This window comes from Dipodomys ordii, unplaced genomic scaffold (assembly GCF_000151885.1).
Source record: "Dipodomys ordii isolate 6190 unplaced genomic scaffold, Dord_2.0 Scaffold4, whole genome shotgun sequence".
NCBI lineage: Eukaryota > Metazoa > Chordata > Mammalia > Rodentia > Heteromyidae > Dipodomys > Dipodomys ordii.
In genome coordinates, this window is record NW_012267220.1 from 34364496 (window position 1) to 34388605 (window position 24110).

At 39.0% G+C, this 24110-nt stretch overlaps 1 protein-coding gene across 1 annotated transcript; it reads left to right on the forward strand.

Annotated features, from left to right (window-relative positions):
• Positions 1–16836: 16836 nt before the first annotated feature.
• Positions 16837–18412, forward strand: LOC105993594 (chromosome unknown open reading frame, human C8orf4). The gene has a single exon (XM_013026901.1). The coding sequence runs from the start codon at positions 17026–17028 to the stop codon at positions 17344–17346; it is 321 nt and encodes a 106-aa protein (XP_012882355.1). The 5' UTR covers positions 16837–17025; the 3' UTR covers positions 17347–18412.
• The last annotated feature ends 5698 nt before the right edge of the window (positions 18413–24110 follow it).

Below are 24110 nucleotides of genomic sequence, written 5' to 3' on the forward strand. Positions count from 1 at the left end.
ATCTTCAGCTACTCTTTGAGTAGCTAGGATTATAAGCATTAGAGACTGGTACCCAGCTTCCAACTTACATTTTTGACATAATTTTCATTTTAGAATTGGTACGCACTGATAATGCTTTTATGCTAACTTTAAAAAAGAAATGACATGACAAACTCAGAAATTTAGAATTAATTAGAATAATTATGTGGTAAACAGAAGGATTCTGATTCTTGAAACCTCAGATTTCTTCATTGAATCCAAACTGTATTTTTCTATAACTATGACACTCAACCTATCAAAAAAGTTTTGTTACTTAGGAATCAAAGTAATACCAATTCCAAGTTAATTAAGAAAATGACATGATGAATCATAACATAAATCTTCTCATTTATTTTAGCAAAATCTAAAGTCAGATGCACAAATGAACTTTTTCCTCCATATTATGAACTAGTCACGGTTGTTCAGGATCTGTTATCTTTTTCCTTAAGAAATGGGGCATCTAAAAATCAATAAATGGGGTGCTTTCACCTGATGCTATATATGTGTTTCAATTGACTTTGATTCCTTTTGGATTAATAAGTAACTGTTCCTGTTTCAAATCTAGACCTTTGTTATAGGAACCACACTATATCATATGTCCTTTAATGGAAAGTCACAAAATTTATGATAAAGAGTTTTATTAAGAGACCATCTGAGTTTAGTGCCATCACTGAGTCACCACTCCTACATTCATTCAACAGAAACGTATACAGCCCATGATCGCAAGCACACTCCTATAATCCCAGAACTCAGGAAAGGGAGGCAGGAGGATCATGAGCTTGAGGCCAGCCTGGGGTAGGAAGTGAGACCCCCATCTCAAGAATAAAAGCATTGTTAGATTTCCCATCTGTTTCATTTGTTTTCCTTCCTTCCTGGAAGAGATCATATCTTCTCCCATTTAGCCCTTCTCTTACACTCTTGGGAATAACACAGATAAAAAGTATTAGCAAACAAAATACTCTTTCAAATGCTTCCAAGAGTATTTAAAGAAACTATTCTTTCAAATAGTGGTGGTACATTGAGAAAGTAGGTATCTGGAGTCACAGGAATTGAGATGATTTTTCCAGCTGAGCTACTTAATGTCCTATGACATGTCACCTCCCTATGCCTTCGTTTTCTTTTTTTTTTCTTTCTTTTTTTATTGTGAAAATACTGTACAGAGGGGTTACAATTACATGGGCAAGATAATGAGTACATTTCTTATCAAGCATTGTAGTCTCCTCCTTTGTTTACCCTTTCCATCTCTTCCCATCCTCCCCCTGCCCCTCACCCAATCCTCCCCGCCCGGCCCCGCCCCCTGCACCAAAGTTGTGAAGTTTTCGACATAACGATTTGTACATCTCATTGTTGCAATGGGTCCACCTGTATCCTTGTTTAAACGATTTGTTTTTCCCCTTCCCCTCCACAAATTATACCGACATCAAATACAATAAAAGCAGGGGTGACGTTCTCTCAATGGCTTGTAAGTTGCTGTGAGAATCCCTTTCAGGTCCTGTGTGCAATACGTTGTCGATGAAGCACACAATGAATGTAGATGTGGGAGACCAAGTAGGGAGACACAGAAACATTAACCAGAGTAACAACTGGTAGGTACACCAGTTTAGTGAAAAATCTCTATTGCATTTTCAATACAGGTGGACCCAAAGAAAACATAAATCCTGTACATTTACTTATTAACTGCACTTAACTGAAATTAAGTGTTTTCCTTTTTTTGTTTTTTTTTCTTACAAATTTCTGACTATTTGTCTCATAGGACCCTACAGACAACTTTTCCCCCCCATATATTTTTTATTGTAAAAATACTGTAGAGAGGGGTTCTACTTACATGAGTAGGGTAGTGAGTACATTTCCTATCAAACATTCTTACCTCCTACCATCCCTTTGTTTTACCCCTACTATCCCTTCCCCCCATCTCCCCAATCCCCCCCATAGTGTGACACTATGTTACAATGGGTCAACCTTTATCTTTACTTAAGCATTTTGTTATATCCCTTCCCCTCTGCACATTATAAAAATGTATATACAAGATGCAGGACACTGGAATCAGATACAGTGAAAACAGGAGTTATACCATTGGGTGGGGGGGGGGACATACAAAAGAAACAGAAGAATCACATGGTGAATTATAAGTACGTTTAAAACAATAGCAAGAAAGAAAATACCACTTGTGTCCCTGTCTTGAGGTTCATTTCACTTAACATCACCTTATATGGTCATATGCACATTGCTTTTGACCTTTTCTGCTTGTCCTAGACATATACTAGTTAATGCAGATAAGGGAACCCATGGGACCTATGTTTCTTTAGGCCTGGCTTACTTCATTTAATATAATTTTTTCCAAGTCTTTCCATTTCCTAACAAATGGGGTGATGTCATTCTTTCTGATGGAGGCATAGAATTCCATTCTCTCTCTCTCCACACACACACACACACACACACACACACACACACACACACATATATATATATATATATATATATATATATATCACATTTTCTTGATCCATTCATCTACTGAGGGACATCTGGGTTGGTTCCATATCTTACCTGTGGTAAATAATGTTGTGATAAACATGGTTGTGCTGGTAGCTTTAGTATGACCTTGTTTGTGATGGTTTAGGTAAATGCCACAAAGAGGAATTGCTGGGTCATAGGGGAGCTCTATGTGGAGTCTTTTGATAAACCTTCATACTGCTTTCCAGAGTGGTTGAACAAGCTTACACTCCCACCAACAATGCAGTAGGGTTCCCTTTTGGCCACATCCTCTGTATCATCTGTTATTACTAGATTTCTTGATAATATCCATTCTACCTGGGGTGAGGTGCAGTCTCAAAGTTGTCTTGATTTGCATTTCTTTTATGGCTAGAAAAGATGAGCATTTCTTCATGTGTCTATTGGCCATTCTCATTTCCTCTTCAGAGAAGTCTCTCTAAGTCTTTAGCCCACTTATTAATTGGGTTGTTGTTTCTTTAAGGATTTGTTGTGGTGGGACTTAATTTTTGGCTTTTAAGTGTATTTTAGATATGAAACCCTTTTCTGTTGTATGGCTAATGAAGATTTTCTCCCAGTCTGTGGGCTTTATTTTGATCTTGCTAGTTATGTCCTTTGCTATGCAGAAGCTCTGCAGCTTCATGCAATCCAATTTGTCCAACCTTATTTTGATTTGTTGTGTTTCTGGGTCTCTATTAAGAAAATTTCAGCTTGTGCCCTAGAGTGTCTCCTATTCCTTTCTGTAATGTTTTCAGGGTCTTTGATCCATTTGCAGTTGATTCTGGTGCAGTGTGATAAATACAGATCTAGCTTTAGTTTTCTACAGGTGTTTAACCAATTTTGCCAGTGTCATTTAGTGAAAAGGCTGTCTTGCTCCCATTCTATTTTTTTTTAGCTCCCTTGTCAAAGATTAGGTGGCTAGAGGTGTGTGCATTCATTTCTGGGTTTTCAATCCTATTCTATTGATCCTCCGGTGTGTTCTTGTGCCAATACCAAGCTGTTTTTGTTACTATGGCTTTCCTACAGTCAACTTTTAAAGCATATTTAAGGATGTGCCAAATAGAGAACCTCTAGAAATAGTCCCTCTCTTCCCTCTTCTACAAACACTGGAATTCTGCTGGCCAGAATTCTGATTATTTACAGTAATCTGTCTGGTACTTTCTTCCCTACAGTAACTTTTTGGACTAACTTTTCTCTAGTATTTTTCCAAGAATGAATTGAATCACTTCCCTTCCATTACCACCAAAACAAAAATAATTGATAAGTCAACTGTACAACATAGTCAGGGGAAAGGGAAGCTGGGAAGCAAGTGAGAAGAACTATTCAGCCAGTCTTTTTTTAGTATTATTTTTATTGTAAAGATATTGTACAGAGGGATTACAGTTACATGAGTAAGGTAATGAGTACACTTCCTAATGAGCTGTTACCTCTTCTTTTGTTTTTTTCTTACCATCCCTTCCTTCTTTACCTCCCCAACTCTCCACCCCCCAAAGTTGTAGTTTGTTTTCAACATAGTGTCTTATATATGTCATTGTTACAATGGGTCAACCTGTATCCTTATTTCAGCATTTTATTATATCCTTTCCCCTCCCCAAATTAGAAAAATGTATAAACAAGATGCAGGACACTGGAATCAAATATAGTGTAAACAGGCATTATACCATGGGGGAAGAACATACAAAAGAAACAAAAAAATGACATAATACATTATTAATACATTGAAAAGAATAGCAAAAAAGGTGAAACCTCTTGTGTCCCTATTTTGGGGTTCATTTTGCTTAGCATCATCTTATATGGTCATATGCACACAGCTTTTGACCTTTTCTGCTTGTCCTAGACTTATACTGGTTATTGCAAATAAGGGAAACCATGGGATCTATGTTTCTTTAGGCCTGGCTTACTTCACTTAACATAATTTTTTCCAAGTCTTTCCATTTCCTCACAAATGGAGTGGTATCATTCTTTCTGATGGAGGCATAGAATTACACACACACACACACACACACACACACATTTTCTTGATCCATTCATCTACTGAGGGGCATCTGGGTTGGTTCCATATCTTAGCTATGGTAAATAATGCTGCAATAAACATAGCTGTGCTGGTAGCTTTAGTATGGCCTTGTTTGTGATCATTTGGGTAAAAGCCCAAAAGTGGGATTGCTGGGCCTTAGGGGAGCTCTATGTGGAGTCTTTTGAGAAACCTCCATACTGCTTTCAAGAGTGGTTGAACAAGTTTATACTCCGACCCACAATGCAGTAGAGTTCCCTTTTCCAGCCACCTCTTGATGATTCTGAGTGTATGGTCTGCACAAGAAGCAGGAGGTGCACAGTGAAACCACTCATATCCTGTGGTTCCAGGTATCTCTGAGAAATAGCCGGTGATACTCTGATACACTCAGTATGCCCCTGAAATAGCAGCCAACCAGCTGAGACTGGGAGCATTCTCCCATATCTCTTTTCTACAAGATTCCATTACTATGCCCAAGCTCCCAAATTCTCTCATGCTTCTGATGTTTCTAATATCTAGTTTTAATGGAAAGATTGAACAGTGAGATGATTTTTCAAAATTCCTGTTAAAGAGGTATGGTTTCATGTAATGTTCCCATTCTACTGACATCTAGACAGAAAACTGTGATCTAAACTTGAGAGTTAGTTATTGCTTTGTTTTGAAATTTTCAAGTGTCTTATTCTTGGAGGAGTTTCTGAGGTTTGAACACACCTTCTGCCACCTCTGCCCCTGAGCATCTTGTATCAGTGACTAGCTGCCAGGGGGAGAAGAGAGAAAGGATGGAGGAAAGAACAGCCAGATTCTGTGTTCACTGAGTCTGGACAGTCCCTGTCACCTCAGGGATTTGGGCCTCAGGAACACAAAGCACTAGGGAGTGCTTAACCTCACAGCTGCGCAGGGAGCGGCCTCCTTATCCAAATCTCTCTGATTCTCTTTGAGAATGAGGACTCTGCCAAGAACGGCAGAACACTGTGGACATAGAGCTTGAATGGCAAGAAGAAAGTCCCAGAACTTGGTGTTCTGAAGCATCTTTAAGGTTAGACAAACATAAACCTGGAAATGGCCTGGGAATTGAAGGTTAACATAAAAAAAGTAAAAGAAAAAACAGCTCTAGTTCAGGGAGGCAGAAAAACTTGCCAGAATGCTCTACACATTTTGGAAGTTAAAACAAATGGGCATCAGGTCTTAGCATGTCTACAACACATATTTTGTGACTTCCTTGTTAAGTGCTAATGGCTGGTTGTGAAGGGTCAGAAATGAACAGCAAGGACTTCAGACTGGGCTTGCTGACTGTGGGAAACTGAAGTCCCATGTGGCATTAGGAGAAAAAGAGGCTTCAGGGCAGGCACCTTCTGAAAGGCCCACAGAAATGTCAGTCTCATTGCCTTAAGGTATAAAGTTCAGATTCTCTCTCCAGCTGCAGAACAAGTTAGAACCCAGGGAAGGTGTTTATTATCTGGAATGGAAGTGTAGGAAAGGGGGGGATAGGGGAGACCATCACTCAAATTTGCAGGGAACCAGCTATTAGTGGTTTTTCCTCTTCCCCTCCCCCTTAGGGCTCCACAAAACAGTTTGTGTCCTCAGAAAATCGTCTCCCTTTCCTGAGTCATATATGTCAAACTGCTATGATGTTCACATTCTCAAGGCAAAATACATGAGAGAATAGAGGTCCTAACTATGCCAACTGGTCAGCCATATTCATGTATAATGTCATGATTCCTAAATAACTTTAAAGTAAGATTTAGAGCACAATGAATTGGGGACAAAAAGCCAACAAACATTTAACAAGGACTGAGAGCGCGTGTAGGGTAGGTGTTACATCATAAGAAAAAAAAAGACAAAATGTTACAGAGCAAGTTGATGTCAAGGATGTTTTTTTTAAAAAAAAGGAAATTGTAGGAAAATAAAGGAAGGTTGATATACTGTAGAGGTCTCAGTAACATGTCAATATTGTTCAATGATCACCAGTTCTTCAATGTTTACAATGTTCACACTAAATAAGAGATTAGGAACCATGATTTATTTCCTTAACATCTAAGACACAAAATCTTCAATAAATTTTTATTGAGTGCTAGTCTCAGAATGATCATAAAAATATCAATGTACTAAAGATGATTTTCCTTCTTTTGTAGACCAGTCTTTTTTTTTTTTGCCAGTCCTGAGGCTTGAACACTGGCTTTGGGTTCTGTACCTGAGCTTCTTTTGCTCAAGGCTAGCACTCTACCATGTGAGCCACAACACCACTTCCAGATTTTTCTTAGTAGTTTATTGAGTCTCATGGACTTTCCTGCCTGCACTATCTTTGAATTGTAATTCTCAGATCTCAGCCTCCTGAGTAGTTAGATTACAGGCATGAGCCACTGGTACCTGGCAGTCCTCTCTTTCCAATTCTGTCTTAAGAATTAGGTTTCCCATGCTTGAGTAGGTTTATCCACAGAGATATACTCACAGATTTCATACACATTCTGTAACTTATATTTTAGAAGCTCAAATTCATGTACCAAATGTACTAAATTCGCATGCTTCTAAAAAGGTGTTTGATGATGTTTCAGAAGTATGTTTGGACCACTACAACCTTCACCCCAGTCTCTTTATGACTCTATGCTGTTATATTCATATCTAGATCACCTGCTCAGCTTTCTGTTGTCCTTCTTTATGAGCACCTTGTTCTTCTAGCTTCTCTTCATTACCCCTGTATGGATGGAAGAGGAAATGCTTTGTAATTTTCAAAGGAGTGGCTAATAGGGCTAAGAAACATATGCAGCATTTGTTTTTTTAGGAGATAGTAAAGTGGATGGAATGTACGTGCAATAATGTAGTATTATTTTATTGGCTAAATTGGATACATTCACGAAGGAAGGAATGAGGAGTTGGCAGCATGGTGTAAACTTCGGAGGCACACCTATGTTTCTGTAGTTATAGACTTTTTAAAGATAATTTCAAAAATGATTACAGCGATGAGCTCAGACCTGGGGTGTCTACCATTCAAAGTTACAATTACAACTATGTAAATGCTTAATACTTCGTATCTTTCAGACAAGCCTATTTTCCCAGCCAGGTAACTCCTCAAATATCCAAACTGAGATGAGCTGTTCTTACCCAGGGTTCCCTTCACCTCCATACAAGCTTCAAGACTTCAACCCTGTTGACTTGGAGGGTGCTATCTATTAGGTTTCTCTGGATCACTCACAGATTTACTGCATATAGTTCTCAGAATGTTAGGCAAAATTCAAAGGCCCTGAAGAAAGAAGGGCTAGCTGTGACCTTCCAGGTTTGGAAAAGGAAAGAAATAGAGGAGATACTTCCAGAGTACTCCATGAGTGCCATTGGCATGACAACAGTACTTGAACAATTTGGGATGTGCGTGCAAGGAAGTCCCATTTGTTTTAGCTACACGTAGAGAGTGACGAAACATGCCCACATGTCTGGGCTCAGCCAGAAGCTCACATGGAGTGGGAGGAGATGGTTCACAGAGACTTACTGTGGCTTTAATCATAGATTATAGAAACACACACTGCTATAAATACGAATAAGTATCTCATGCTCACTTCCTGAGGAAAACACATTAGTTTATGTTCACAACTGTTTTCTTTTTAAAGAAGCTATAAATACCAGGGGCTCAGTATCTGAATCTGAACAGCTAATTAAAATTAAAAAAGGGAACAGCTTATCTTCTGTTTCTTTTTTTAGGAACCATTTCAAATATAGACTAATGGCTTAACCAAAGACAGCTGTTTCATTTCATATGCAAAAGCATCCTTTAAAAAGGAGCATTTTGTAAAAATGATTTGGGCTGTAATTTTTTTTTCAAAAAAGTTGTAGATTTTTCCCACAGTTTGACTAAAAGACTTTGAAAATGCTTTTGGGTTTTGGCTTTAAAAAAATGTGTATTGCTTCATTATGCATTATTTCCTTCCTATGAACCACACTAAATGTCAGCATCAACATTTCTAAATAAAACTATTACCCTTTCTTATAAACCACAAGTTAAGACTGAGAATATATTTAATAAAGCTAACTGAAGAAAGGTTTCCTAGTTGATTGTAAAAAGAATTAACCACACCTATAGGAAAATAGGAAAATCCAGAATAATAAAAATATGGTATATGATTGAAGCCTTCCAAGTAGCTGGGCACTGGTAGCTCATTTCTGTAATCCTAGCTACTTCAAAGGCTGATATTTGAGGATTTCAGTTCAAAGGCAGCTCAGACAGACAAAACCTAGAGTCTCTTACTTCCAATTAACCAGTAAAATGCCAGAAGTGGGATAGTAGAGAGCCAGCCTTTGCTAAGTACAGGAAGATGGAGGAGATTGAACACCAATGAAAAGCAACAATAGGACCAGACCAGTTACCTCATTGCTGTGTGTTGCTTAGCTCTATCTGAGCTAAATATTAGATATTTAAAACTATTAAAGATTTTTCTTATGTAAAAGAATTGTAAAACTATTTGTTTAGAGTCTACCTAGTGCCAAGCATTGTTCTGGTTCTGGTTCACCTGTCAGTAGGAAAGAAAGCTATTTTGAGTGTCGATTTCTTGACGATTACTATTGAGAAAAAGAGCTTTAATTATACTTTGGGTTTCTCCTCTAAGCTCTAGTGGCATATATTCAATGAACGTCTTGGCTGTTTTCCACACCTTTCAGGTTCACTGTGCACATTAGTGAACTCTTGATCTCTCTCCACTGTCCTGTCAGCCTTCCATTTTCCTGCAAATCAACTTTCTCACCAGACTGCCAAAGAATTAATCCCGAACTTATCCTTGACCCTCTTCCACCCCTTTCCAATCTATTGAGGGTACCATTGAGTTTATTTCCAAAACACATTTAGAATTATTTGTATCTGGAACAAAATTGCTCTCTTTAGTTGTCTTTTATTGCTCAGCAGCCAAAGTAACTTCTAACAAATAAAATTTTAAAGACTGAACAATTCCCCATCCATGCTTACAGTACTGTAAAGATTCTTTGTTTCACTTAGAACAAACTTTTAAATCTTGAACATGTCTTTCATCACCCTACATCATTTGACCTCTGCTTATTCATGTGTCTGTGTGCCAGTCCTTTGTGTCTGCTTTCCTGCCTTCAAACTCATCCCTGCCTACTACTCCATCCTTTACTACATCCAGAGATCCTTGCTGTCTCCTCCAGGCAAATTTCTATACTTACTCTAAGTCTCAGTTTATATGTAATTTCTTCAGAGATGCTTTACATGGCTCGCTTCGTGTGTATGTGTTTGTGTGTGTGTGTGTGTGTGTGTGTTACTAGGGCTTGAACTCAGGGACTGCCACTTGCTAGGCAAGTGCTCTATCATTTGTGATGTACTCTCTCTGCTTTTTGGTAGTATTTTGTTATTTGCCTAGTTGAGACTTGAACTTGAGAGCCTCTATCCTTCACTTCCTGGGTAGCTAGGTTTATAGACGTGTGCTACCACACCTGGCTTGTTTCCTCCTTCAAATTATATGATACTTTTAGTCCTAAGATTTATATGAAATTGTTCTCCATATATTTATATGTTTACTTATTTGTTTAAAGTCCCTTTTCTTTCCTAAACTCAGGTTCCACAAACAGGATGTCAGTGGCTGTTTTGCCCCTTTATATATTCCCCAGTCATGTAGCATTTTACCTACTGCATAGAGGCTTTTCAGTATTTGTGAATAAATCTATATAACACTGAGTGAAGTCATGGCAATAAAAATTCAAGTAAAATGTGAAAACGTAAAAAGTCACTGTGAAATTGGAAAAAAGATGCAAAATTTGGAATCAGATAAGGAGAGCTCCTGGACCAGCTCTGTCATCTAGTTAGGGCTTAGATGTTAGGACAGTTAAACTTCTATAATAGAGTTTTCATCTGTAAAATGAAGTCAGATAAGATTATATGTGTAACAGTATGGAGTAATTGTAACGGATGCTGATTTTTTTCCTTTTTAAAAATTTTTATTTTATTGTAAAGATGCTGTACAGAGGGGTTATAGTTACATGAGCAAGGCAATGAGTACATTTCTTATTGAGCATTGTTACCCCTTCCCTTGTTGTTCTCCCACTATCCCTTCCTTCCCCTACCTCCTTCATTCCTTCCCACCCTGAAGCTGTAAAGTTCATTTCCAATATACTGTCTTGTGGCATCATTGTTGCAATAGGTCATCCTGTATCATTGTTTCAGCATGTTGTTATTCCCCTTCCCCTCCCCAAATTAGACAAATGGTATACAAGATGCAGAACACAAAAATTAAGTACAGTGATCATAGGGGATATACCATAGGTGGAAGAACATACAAAGGAAACAAAAAAATTACATAGTACATTAAAAACAATAACAACAAAGAAAGACCTCTTGTGTCCATATCTGAAATGTTTGCACTTAAAACAAAATATTAAAATTTAAGGTAGAGACTTCAGATAAGTGCTTCACCCCTGAGCTGCATCAGGCCCTGCTGGTTTCTATACTCTCCTCACATTCAGGAAATGCCTGAGGAGGGAAAACTAGACCGCGGCAGCATCTGAGTTAATTGTGGGCACTCATCCTCATTTCTCACTCACATAATAATTTAATAACCATTTTTCAGATATATAACAAGGATGAAAGATACAAATAAATCATAACATTTAATCTAAGAAGATAAGCTTAAGCTCCTGGAGATGTGAAAAGGAAGAGCACGTAATCCAGTGAAGAATTAGTAAAAACCTCAGAAGAGATTTTGAAGATTAAAACATAACAAAAAATCTGGCAATGAATTCCAGTTGCAGGACATACCTTAGGAATGTTGTTTAACCTTTCTGAGTCTAGCACCTTGGAGGTGGCAAAAATGGAGGTCAAAAGTATCTCCTTCCAGTACTATTGGGAAAAATAATCCAGACATTATGTGTGTAATGCTAGATCTAGTTATCACTTAATAATTGTTCAGTGTCCCATTTTATTTTCTCTTCAATGTGCTTATTCATTTATTTATATTTGGCAGTACAGGGATTGAAATCAAGACCTTAATGCTTGATAGGCAAGAGCTCCCACTGAGCCATACCTCCAGCCCCTTGTATAAAATCTCCTTCATTGTCTCCTGTCTTTATTACAGAGAGCGAAGTTCTGGAATGTGTCCATGTGCAGTTGTGAAGTCCTGTGAGAAACTTTTAGATCCTGTTGTCCACCTGATTCATTGGAAATATTTATATGAAGAAGGGAAGGACATCAGGGAGGCAGCAGATAAAGATTTTGCAAACATATACTGAGTTGGAGGAGAGAGTCAGCTGACTATCACCTTCAGTTCTTGTCCCATTGTCCGGAAACAGAAACCAGCATTGTTTCCCTGTAGATGGCTTTGTCCTCTAAACAAACTTGAAACTTTCTAATCTCAAAAGTTCATCTCAACAATTTTTTAGGCAGTACTTCAGGAGAGCTGCTCAATGTTGCATAACAATTAATATTCAGGTTTCATGAAGACAGACCATAGCCAATTTCAGGGAAATCCATCACTCAATTTAGTATCATGTGCTTTGGAGTCAGGTAGCTTTGGGTTCAAACTTTCTTATTGTTGCTGAAGGATTTGGGGAGTATATTCTCTACAGATTGCTACTGTAACAACTTTTCAGTTTTCCTGGCTTAAAAGAACTGTTATTGTCTTACAATTTAGGGAATCCGTAATCGAATGTAAGTCTGTATGATGACCATTCATCCCTCCGGGTGATTTAAGGGAAACACTGTCACTTTCCTTCGTCAGGCACCTAGATTGCTTGGCATGAGCCCCTTCTACAACATCTTTAGATCCAGAAGCACAGCATCTGTTCTCCTTTCTGACCTTCTATCTTCCTTTTACAAGGACACTCAATGATTGTATGGGTCAATTCAGTTAGCCAGGATAAATCTTAACATCTTCAGATCTTTAACTTATTCATACCTGTAAAATCATGTTTTCCATCTAAATAAGTCCCTTTTACTTGTATTTATATGTTCCAGAGATTAGAGCTTTGACGTACCCAAGGTCTACTATTCAGCTTTCCACAGAGAGGAGATTATATTTTTTCACGCACAGTTGCTCCTGGGCTAAATGATCCTCCTCCTTCATCATTTTTCTGAAGTAACTGAGACTATAGGAGAATGAGCCATAGAGCTTGGCTTTCTTGTATTTTAACATGAGATTTGCAAAAATTCCTACAACATTGAGTTAAGAATTAAGTGAAGTTGCATACATTGTTATTTTACATTATTACAATTTTTATTGTGAAAATACTGTACAGAGGGGTTACAATTACATGGGCAAGGTAATCAGTACATTTCTTATTAAGCATTGTTGCCTCCTCCCTTGTTTCCCCTTCCCATCCCTTCCAGTGTCCCCCCACCCCCACCAAAGTTATAAAGTCTGTTTTCAACATAACGACTTGTACATCTCATTGTTGCAATGGGTCCACCTGTATCCCTATTTAAACCACTTGTTTTTTTCCCTTCCCCTCCACAAATTATACCAACATTAAGTACAGTGAAAGCAGGGTTATACTGTGGGGGAGGGACATACAAAGCAACAAAGAAATCATCTTATAAATGTGTTAGAAACAATCGCATGAAAGAAAAAATATTTGAATACATATCTTGGGGTTCATTTCACCTAACATCAACTCATCTGACCTTTTCCAACAATTTTTATATTAAGTGATCTAGGAACTTAAGGAGAATAGTAGATCTGATTCTTGCTCAGAGATATAATACTCAAAATGAGCAATCATAAAGGTAAATGCATATTTGCAAACCCTAATTAGTGGTACTAAAGTATGGTCCTGTGTATGTTGACAAGGCTCTCTGAGGGAATAGTTAAGACTTTATGAATGACTAGGATTTATCATAAAAAAGGAAAAAATGTGCAAATCCTTATGACAGGAATGAGTGCAATACACAAAGAATGTGGAGGTATAGAGGAAGAGTGTCAAATGTGATTCTGTAGATCATAGATCACACTTGGAAAGGCCACACTTATAGCCTGGGGTGAGTCTAATAGAAACAGGAAGAGTAGTTTGATTGGATCACTTATGAAAAGATGTTACACTGAGTGCTAAGTGGAGAATTCAGCGTGAGAATGGAATCAGGGATATCAGGAAAGAGACTTGGTTTTGTTCCAGGCAAAAAAGGACTTGTCACAGGCTGGGCTATTGAGGAAGCAGGCACAAAGAAGATAAGCAGGCAGGTGCCAGATAAGGAGAAGCCTTGGGATTCATGCTTACAGAAGGGCAGGAAACAGGATTGGATGGAGGGAGACCTCAGTAAAACCAAAGATGCTTGTAATGATGTACTCATGACCCTCAGAGCTAAAACAGCTAGAGGTTGGAAACACTTCTGTCCTCATGTTGATGAGTCCCTGGGTGCAGTTTCTCTTGCTACCTACATCTACCTGCATGTAGCTCTTGTTTGGTGGCAGTCCCCAAAGGTCTGACAGCTGAATATCTGGGAAAAATCTATCAGTGAACTCTGGCATTTGAATCTCAGTAACAACCTTATAGTGGTTGGACATAAGCCATGCCAGTTGAAGATAAAGCTAAAGCAAATGGCTGAGGAAAAGGGAACGTACATAGACCTAGAAGAACTCAGTGATAGATTATATATAGACGCATAAAAGAAGGAGATATGAAGGATAAGAAATGAGTTTCTATCTTTTAGAGCACAATTGATCTTTGGACACTATTTTTATTCAGTAATGTGGATCTGTCTAACTACATTAATAAGCCTATGCCTCAAACAACAAGTCCAGGATAAGGATAAAAATTTTGGAACAAACAATAAATTAGGAATAGCAGAAAGCATGAACCCAAATAGGAATTACCTCAAGGAAGAGCAGTGCCTAAGGCTGATGAAGTCTTGAGCAATGCTGATAATTAAAATGAATTATGTAAGTTGCTTTTCATTACAGTTTGTAGGAAATACTCAATGAATCCTTGTTGCCCTGATAATAATAACTTTACTAGCAGCCAGGGAAGTGGCCTGCTGCAAACATGTGACAGGATATGCACTCAGTCATGGCATCAGGATGCAGAATTCTTCAGTGGAAGAACCGGTACACACCTGAGCAGCTCCAAAGAAATGCTCCTCAAAGATGCACTTGCAAGGAGGAGGCCAGTGGGCCTCTGCCTCATCCTCATATCCATTCCTGCTCAGTCTTCCGGGCTTTCCCTTCACAAAAGGCCCAGAAGCGAATCAATTTTCTTGGCCCTTTTTACCTAGAGTATTTTGGAAGTTTATGGCCCCATCTTGTCACTCCTCTCCATCGCTTGCCTCCACAAGGTGAAGAAGTGACAGCTATCTTGTAAAATCATAATCCATACTGCAAATTCTCCAAGAGCTAAATTGATGACCCAGGGTGAAAGCTAAGGGTACCGAAGCCTTGGTGTGGCCCCGCACCCTCACCTGCCTCCACCACCTTCCCATCCTGAGCGGTCCGACCACTCTTTCAGCTTCTCTGTGCTCTGACAGCAGGATGGGGATGTGTATTCTTGTTTTCAGGCCTCGGTACCTGCTGCTCCCTTTGCCTAAAAAGTTCTTGCTGTGGCTGTCCCTATAGCCTCCTTCTTACCTCCTACAGTTTCTGCAGCTTCTCCTATAGCAATGGTCAGCAAGCACCTTGACTAGCCTGGGAAAGTCTCAGACTTCCCTCCATCCTTCTCTGCCTCTGCTTCATCATAATCTGTGGCATTCATTACCTCCTATTGCCTCCCACTAGAATGCAAATTTCATTAAGGTAAAGTCGCATTTCCTTAAGGATTGGGGGAGGGGGGGTGTCCCTTTTTTTTTCTTTGACAAATTTTCACAAAGTAGCCTAGGCTGGTTGATTTAAATTGTCAATGCATTTGCCTCCTCCTTTCCTACCGCTGTGTTCACAGATGCATGGCGTCACTTCCACATTTTTTAATGGTACAGTTTGACTTTCTGTTGTGTTTACAATGCCTTAGAAATTTTGAACTTGGGGGCTGGGAAGGTGGCTCAGTGGTAGAGTGCTTGCCTTGCATGCCCGAGGACCTGGGTTCGATTCCTCAGCACCACATAAACAAAAAGAAAAAAGCTGGAAGTGGCGCTGTGGCTCAAGTGGTAGAGCACTAGCCTTGAGCTGAAGAGCTGAGGGACAGCGCCCAGGCCCAGAGTTCAGGCCCCATGACTGGACCCCCCCCCCATAAAAAAGAAATTTTGAACTTGGAATATACATTTAGTAAATATTGGCTAGAGAGAGCGAATGAAGATGTGAGAATCACTCTATTTTCTGTTGAGGTAGCTTCCCAGGTCTGACTGGACCAGATGAGAAAGAGCTGCCCCTGCTTCATGGAGGACAAGAAAATGGACAACCATTCAGTCCATTCGAAGAAATTTCTGGCCCTTTAAAGCTAGCATGTAGTAGATGATAACTCATGCATCAGCAGGGATGCTGGCTGTTGGAATCCTGTGGATGGCAAGAATAACAGATTTAAATTTCTTTAAAGAAAGTATCTCTCTGACTAGGTCTGGGTGATTCCAAAATAAACTTTAAAGCAAAAGGTCAGCTTATTCCTTTTAGAAATGAAGCCTACAGAGCACTGATTGACTTTTTCTGTCTGCCTTCTTTTCTTCTTTGGGTTGTAGGGCTTGAACTTATGGCCTAGGAGCTGTCCCTGAGCTCCTTTGCTTAAAGCTAGCACTCTGCTACTTGGAACCACAGTGCTACTTGTAGGTTTTTGGTGATTAATTGGAGATACATCTCACAGATTTTCCTGTCCAAGCTAGCTTTGAACTTCAATCCTCAGATCAGAGCCTCCTCAGTAGCTAACATGAGCTACGAGCTAGGCTCTGTCTGCATTTTTAATAGCTATTGTCATCCCAGGCAAAGTCTGAGGAGATATTTTCCTCTGGTATTCTTGTTTATTATTATGAAATTACAGTCTTCTTCAGTGATTATAAATTGCCACTGACCCAGCTCTGGGATGTTATGGTTACAGTTCTTGGTTAGGTGAACTTCAACTTGGACTCCAGAATCACACATACTTCAGAGCACTTCCTGGGTTTTGAAGTATTCTTGCCAGCTCTGGCATGCCCCTGATACAGATGTACAAAGAGCACGGAAGGGGGCTGCCAAATGCTTGGAGTGCACTTTAATTACTTCTTTGGTAACTGAAACTTTCCTGAACTTGGCAGAGCGCCTTGTTTCAGCTGTCTCTTGGGGAGATTTTGAGAGTCTAAGCTTCCCCATTTATATCTTATCTTGCCTGGTTTCAGATCTTTTGAAAAGAAGGACTCTCCTTTGTATAATCCTTTTGCTTCCTGGGATGTGAAGGGAAAGCCTGAGGACCTGCCTGGTCTGGCTGGGTTTTGTCCAGGAACGGGGATCTCACAGGATCTCAGCAGGGCAACTGTTAACTCTGGGTGGTTATTCTTCCTTGAGATCACTCTGATGTCACAAGTGTAATTTGAGCTGGGAGCTTTGTTCACACTTTAAATAGCAGTCCCAGAATGATCCTGCCACTGACTCTCTGCAGCGCCTGGGAGCTGAGTTCCTGAAGATCTCACAACATCGATGAAAGCAAAGCGAAGCCACCAAGCCATCACCATGTCCACGTCGCTGCGAGTGAGCCCATCCATCCACGGCTACCACTTCGACACAGCCTCTCGGAAGAAAGCCGTGGGCAATATCTTTGAAAACATAGACCAAGAATCATTACAGAGGCTCTTCAAAAACTCTGGAGACAAGAAAGCTGAGGAGAGAGCAAAGATCATATTTGCTATAGACCAAGATTTGGAGGAGAAAACCCGAGCCCTGATGGCCTTGAAGAAGAGGACGAAAGACAAACTTCTTCAGTTTCTGAAGCTGCGGAAATATTCCCTCAAGGTCCACTGAGTGGGACAGAATGGATAAGGATCTTATCCACCACTGGACGTTTCTAGAATAAGTGAGTTTGCAAGACCTGAACCAGGGCAGCATCTTGCTGCTGTCTTGCAAGTTTCTCCATCCAGACTCAGAGGTTGGAAAGGAACACAGCAGAGTGCCTTCACACTCCAACCAATTTCATGGCTGGTGCTGTTGCTCAGAGGAGGAAATGCTTCAGCAAGCACTGAAAACTTTCTTTTCAGTGCAGGAAAAAACTGTCACTGGTAGAAGAGTCTGGACAGGTGCAGCGAGAACAGGACACAGCAGATGGCTGGAAAGACAGCAGGCACCAGAGTCACTTGCTGGGCCAAAGGACTTGACTTAAATTTCCACGGATCTCACTCCTCCATTCTCTCTTCCCTCTCTCTTTCGCCTCTCTCCCCTCTTTCTCTCACTCTCTATCAAACTGGGCAGAGAGAGGGAGGATAGACAGAGAATACCTAGCACATATTGTTTACTGAAATTTTTTATCCAAATTTTCAAAATGTTGTCAAGCTGTTAATGTTGTTTGTTGGCATTGACTCTTAGAAATCAGTAATTATTTATTTGCATTTATGACAGTGCTTGAGAAAACGGACTGCACAGTGTAAAGTACATGTTAAAGGAGTTGTGATGTCTTTTGCAGCTCGGTAAAACCTATGCCACCTTCTGGCCTGTTTGTAAAGGGCTTTTATACATTTCAAACTTGCACAAAAGTTAAAATATAATGGGGTCATTCATAAATCCAAAGTACTGTGAACATTTTTGTAATTATTTTTTATCATCTGACTAATGCTAAAATATAACCTAGTTAAATTTGTTAGTTTCTTCAATAAGCATTAGGAAATGAATATGATATATTACTTTATAAAGATGCTATGGTTTCTATAATTTATTATACATGGCTAGTGATATGCAATTCTAATAAATTATTATAAGATTAGCTGCTACTGGTCTGTAATGTTTGGGCTCAGAGGAAAAAGTAAGATGGTAACTTTTGGTTATTATAAACTTTTCTGCAGGTTCAACTCTAAAAATAAATGGTGCTTTTGGAGTAGCTTTTGCCAATTATCTTTTTGTTTTTTTTCAAAACAAATTCTAATACCAAATACCTGGGAAGTTTCTCTGTCCCTGCTTTAAAATGTAAGACATAGAGATTCACAAATGAACTCACCAAAATTGCTTTTTTATATTTTATGAAGGGTGACTTTAAAAGACTTTCTCAATTATTTTGCAATTCTTCCTCTGTGATAACAGTAGCTATGTACATGTGTACATTTATTTGTCCCAAAACATGTCTAGGGTTAGTCTGAATTATGATAACAACCTGTGAGTTATCACTGTATATTTAATGTAAACTTATACAGAGACAGCATTACTGTCTCTCTACTTATTTCCTCATACAATTATAATAAATGTTTCTAAGAAGGCCTACGTCAATGCCCACTGTGTTTTCCTAACAGATACAAAAAAAATTCCCCAGAAACCAGAAAGCAGGTTAAAAAACACACAGATATTTTTAAATAAATGTCAATTATAGGATATCAAGATAGGCAAAACTATCTAGAACATTTTAGGAAGGTTATAATGCATGATTTTAAATACTAATTTTGTGTGTGTGGAGGACTTGAACTCAGGGTCTGAAAACTATCTTTTAGCTTTTGTGTTCAAGGCTAGTGCTCTACCATTTGAACTAGCAGCTTTTTGTAGTTAATTTTAGATAGGCAACTCACAGACTTTCCTTCCTGGGCTGGCTTTGAACCAGGATCTTGAGATCTCAGCCTCTTTAGTAGCTAGGATTATAGGAGTAAGCCAGCGACACCTAGCTTTAGTACTATTTTTTGAACAATTCTGATGAAGTTTGTATTATTATCAGGTGATAACGTCCTTGGATTATTTTTATTTTTAAGAAAAAAATTAAGTGGGAAAATGGATATTCTAAATATGCTTACAAATTACCCCATTAAGAAGTTCTTAGCTGGGGATGTCTTCAATAGTGGTACTTACTTAGTATGTGCTCTGGGTTCTATTCCAACATCACACATGTAAATACTATAAAATGAGCCCTTTTAAGACTTGTGTGTGTGTGTGTGTGTGTATGTGTGTGTGTGTGTGTGTGTATGTGTGTGTGTATTAAGTGCATTTTTCTGGGAGTAGTATTCATAATGTTCAACAAATTTGCAAAGACAACCATGACACTCAAAGGAATTTAGATCTAAAATAGCAGGGCTTTTTCTGGGAGATGGTCACTTGTTGTGGGACTCAGTATGGTGAAAGCAGAGGCTGTGAAGAAGTCATTCATCTTATTTAATTTATTTCTTGATGTCAAAATCAAAATATAGGAAAGGAATTAATAGCCAATCTGAATATGAACCACAGCAAAATAGAGAATAAAAATTCTTCCCATAGATTATTATAAATGTGCTGTTTTCCCTTCATGGGAAACAAGAGGTGACATCAATGTGGTGGCCCAAGGAGAAATTTTAACTTCATAATAAATACATTATTTAATATCATCTGAAAATTAGCATTATGAAAAAGGTGACCAGTTCAATTGAGAATCCCATCTATGCCTTAGGGATAGTCAAGTAGATCTTAGGACATCTTATGATAGAAGAAGCAAGAGCAGTCAAGGTTAAATAGCTAAAAATATTTGCCTCATTAACTTTCACTGATCATTTACTATTAGTTAGGCAATTATCTGAGTTTTGTGTTTGTATAATGTGTGTATTAAATCACTTAATGTGTACTGTAACGTAAGAGGAAAGGGTGTGTGTATGTGTGTGTATGTGTGTGTGTGTTCGTAGACAGACAGATAGATAGATAGATAAATAGATAGATAGATAGATAGATAGATAGACAGAGACAGACAGACAGACAGACAGATAGATAGATAGATTCATCTAGAAATCAACTGAAGCACAGAGATGAGACTTACCAATGACACATAGTTCAAGGATCATATCCAGTAAGATTGTCCTCAGTAGGAGAAATCAGGCTTCATTTTTTTCCTTCTAAGTGACAATTATTTCTAGATTGCTAGCTAGGAAGGCAGAAGGCATGGCCACTGAGAGTTACTTTCATCTCACTTGTGTCTGTTTATCTATTTCTGGAACTGGCATTCCATGGAGAAAGTGTCTCAGTTAAATCATTTTAATTGTGTCAATCATTTCTTAAGCACATACTTTCAGTTATGTAGTTAAAATAACACTATAGCAGTACCTTGTAATCCAGGCCACACCTGAGGTCTTCAGACAATCATGGCCTTGGTCTGGTGTGCTCCTTGGGGACATCAGAAAGCATAATTCATGATGTTATTTGTTCAGAGCATGTAGACAAGGGCTTACCTTGCAAATGGACTATATTGGAGAAAGGAGGCTGACTTGCATATCTGACTGTATTGTCTCCATTGCCAGATGTGAAGCACAGGATGTAGCTGACTGTGAAATCTTACCTTAATGACGGATGATTTGGCCCTGGTCTGGGATGGTGTGTTCTTTCAGAGTCCTGGTCCACTCTCAGATACAGTTAAGGTTTCCCAACACAGGAGATGTTGGAAGCCCCTTGCTCACACACCAGGGACTGCAGAGTGAAATGGCAACTACCGTTCATTCACTTACAATCACATAGTCAGCCCCCAGGAGTGTGGGCCCAGAAGGTCAGGGCAGGTCCTGGTTTTCCCTCTCAGAAGAGCTAGACATGGCTGAAAAAGGAGATGGGAACTACAGGAGGCTATTGCAGATTATGCCTGGGAGAATGTATATGCCTGTTATGAGTGTGTGTGTGTGTGTGTGTGTGTGTGTGTGAGAGAGAGAGAGAGAGAGAGAGAGAGAGAGAGAGAGAGAGAAGGGGGGTATGGCCATGTGCTTATTTGTGTATATGTGTCCATATACACATAGATGTATGGCTGTGAGTGCATGTGTGTGTTTGTGTCATGTATCTTTAGAGAATAGCTGGAGAAAAGAAAGGAACCTAGTCCAACTTAGGGAGACACAAGAGGATTCTATACAGAAGTTTCCCTGCTTCAAAGCAGGAGTAGGCAGCCCATGGGTAGAAATATGCAGGGCAAGGAAGCAGGAGAAAAGCAAACCATTTGAGAGCCTCCAGGTCCTTGTGAAATGAATGATAATTAGAAAGATCTTAAATGATGAGCTTGAGCACTCATATTGATCTGAAGCATTGGGAACTTTAAGGAGTAACATTTACTGCCTAACTATTACATATCGGCAGTAGAAGACCTGGTTAGCATACAGAAAAATAAAGTACTCTCCAGCAGCTGAACTTATGGTTACATTCTAAAGTGTCATTTTTTTCCAGAATTCTGGCCGGTCGTTATATACCAGAGTAAAACAGCTCTTAGAATGAGGACCTTTGCAATTCTTTAACAGTGAGAAGCTCTGTGGTAGCTAACAAAGAAAAGAGACAAGATTGTGAAAAAAAATTCTGTGTGGTCAGGTCAGGGAAACAGCAGACTGTCATGTTGCTTGATTACATTTTTAAAGAAATTGTGGCCTTGCTTAAATCTTACAAGGAGTTGTAACATTTAGCAAGTTTTATGAAGAAGTGGTTACTAAGATCTCCCTTTACTTGAATAACTCTAATCAATAACCAAGTGATATCCCAGGCCTATGCAAATTTTTACTGTATTTGATGTTGGTATAATTTGGGGAGGGGAAGGGAAAAAACAAATTGTTTAAATAGGGATACAGGTGGACCCATTGCAACAATGAGATGTGCAAGGTGCTGTCAAAAAAATGAACTTTACAATTTTAGGTTGGGGGGGGAAGTGTAGTTGTGGAGATGGGAGGGCAAGGATGGTAGGGGAAAAACAAGGAGGAGGCAACAATGCTTGATAAGAAATGTTCTCATTACCTTGCTTCTGTAATTGTAACCTCTCTGTACAGTATTTTCACAATAAAAAAACTTATTTTAAATAAATAAATAATCTTAAAAAAAGAAAAGAAATTCCCTCCCCGTCCCCTCAAAAAACTCTTCTATTTCAAGTACACACCTGTGAACAGTGACAACAAGTCAGGTGAGGTTTGGCAATCCAGACACACTCATGTGTACAAGTGCACCCACATACCCGAAAATAGATCTCTGTTGTTCTTTTTCCCAAACGTTTGTTTTCTCATCTGTAGATAGCAGCCATGTGTGGAGCAGACACCTACAGACTAATACTGGAAATAGGAGACTTTACCAACTCTACTTCGGGCAAATTCCTTCTGTATCTCTGGATTTCATCTGTAAGGCCGGGAAAGTTTGACCTATGATGTGACCTCTTTCTCATAGTCTACCAATGGCAAGTCCAAACCACATGGCTTTCCATGACAGCATCTTTCTGGATCAGGGATTTTCTCTAAATACAGGTTTTTTTTAAAAAAAATTATTTGTTTAATTGTTTTTGTTTGCTTGATTGGGGCTTGAATTCAGAGCTTTGAGCTCTTGCTTAGCTTTTCCCCTCAAGGCTGATGTTCAACCACTTGAGCCATACCTTTGCTTCTTATTTTTTGGCTGGTTAATTGGTGAGTTTCTTGGCTTTATCTCCTAGGGCTAGCTTTGAACCATGATCTTCAGATCTCTGACTTCTGAGCAGGTAGGATCACAGGCGTCAGCCACCAGTGCCCAGCTTTAAACACATTTTTGATCATGAGCAATAACTTCCAGAGGATAAGATGAGGGAAGAATAGTCTGTGGATGTACCTGGGTTTTTAAAAGCCTCTTTTATTCCAGTTGGTTGGTATTCCTGTCTGAGACAGATGTTAACATTCACTCTCTACCACATCCAAGCAATGACAGTGTCACAGAGAGAATCTCCACTGCTGGCAAAAATTGTAACCATCTCTTAAGTTTAAGAAATATACATTCCTGGGGCTGGGAAGGTGGCTCAGTGGTAGAATACTTGCCTTGCATGCATGAGGCCCTGGGTTCGACCCCTCAGCACCACAGAAGCAGAAAAAGCTGGAAGTGGCACTGTGGCTCAAGTGGTAGAGTACTAGCCTTGAGCTGAAGAACTGAGGGATAGTGCCCAGGCTCAGCGTACAGGCCCCATGACTGACAAAATATATCTATCTCTATCTCTCTCTCTTTCTATCTATATATATAAATATATAGATAGAGAGAGAGAGAGGAATGTGTCTATGTGTGTATATATATATAGAGAGAGAATATATATATATATATATATATATATATTATATACATTCCTGGTCCAACCTATGGGCATTGAGTCCAGGACCAGTTATTTTTACAAAGCTGCACAGTCAACTGTAAAGAAGATTCAATTTAAACAACCATTTCTAAGGTTACACTGGATCTTTTGTTACTGGCACTTAGAAATATAAGCCCAAGTAACCACTTTTGATTTTCTGGCAGTAGAATATTCATTACTATAGAAATCTGTCATTTATTCAAAGTAATAGTCAAGAGCCAGGTGTGATGGCCTATACCTGTGATCCCAGCTACAGAAAGAGGAATAGATAGGAGAGAAAAATATGCAAAACCCTATTGGAAAAATAAAGAACAAAAGTCCTGGGGTTTAGCTCAAAGGTAGAGCACCTGCTCAGCAATTGTAATACCCTGGGCTTAAATTCCATTATTGTCAAACAAACAAAACAAACCCTACTATACTTTGAAAACAGTATTTCAAATTTTTTCAATGGTGTGGTATGTTTTGAGTCACCTGTTACTCTTCTGGGGTCTCTTTACCTTGGTTTTGTTCTGATATTTATCTACTTGGTTGTTAGAAAAGATTC

Excerpts from the sequence above, each read along its gene's own strand:
- LOC105993594 (XM_013026901.1), top strand. The coding sequence starts at position 17,026 with ATGAAAGCAAAGCGAAGCCACCAAGCCATCACCATGTCCACGTCGCTG.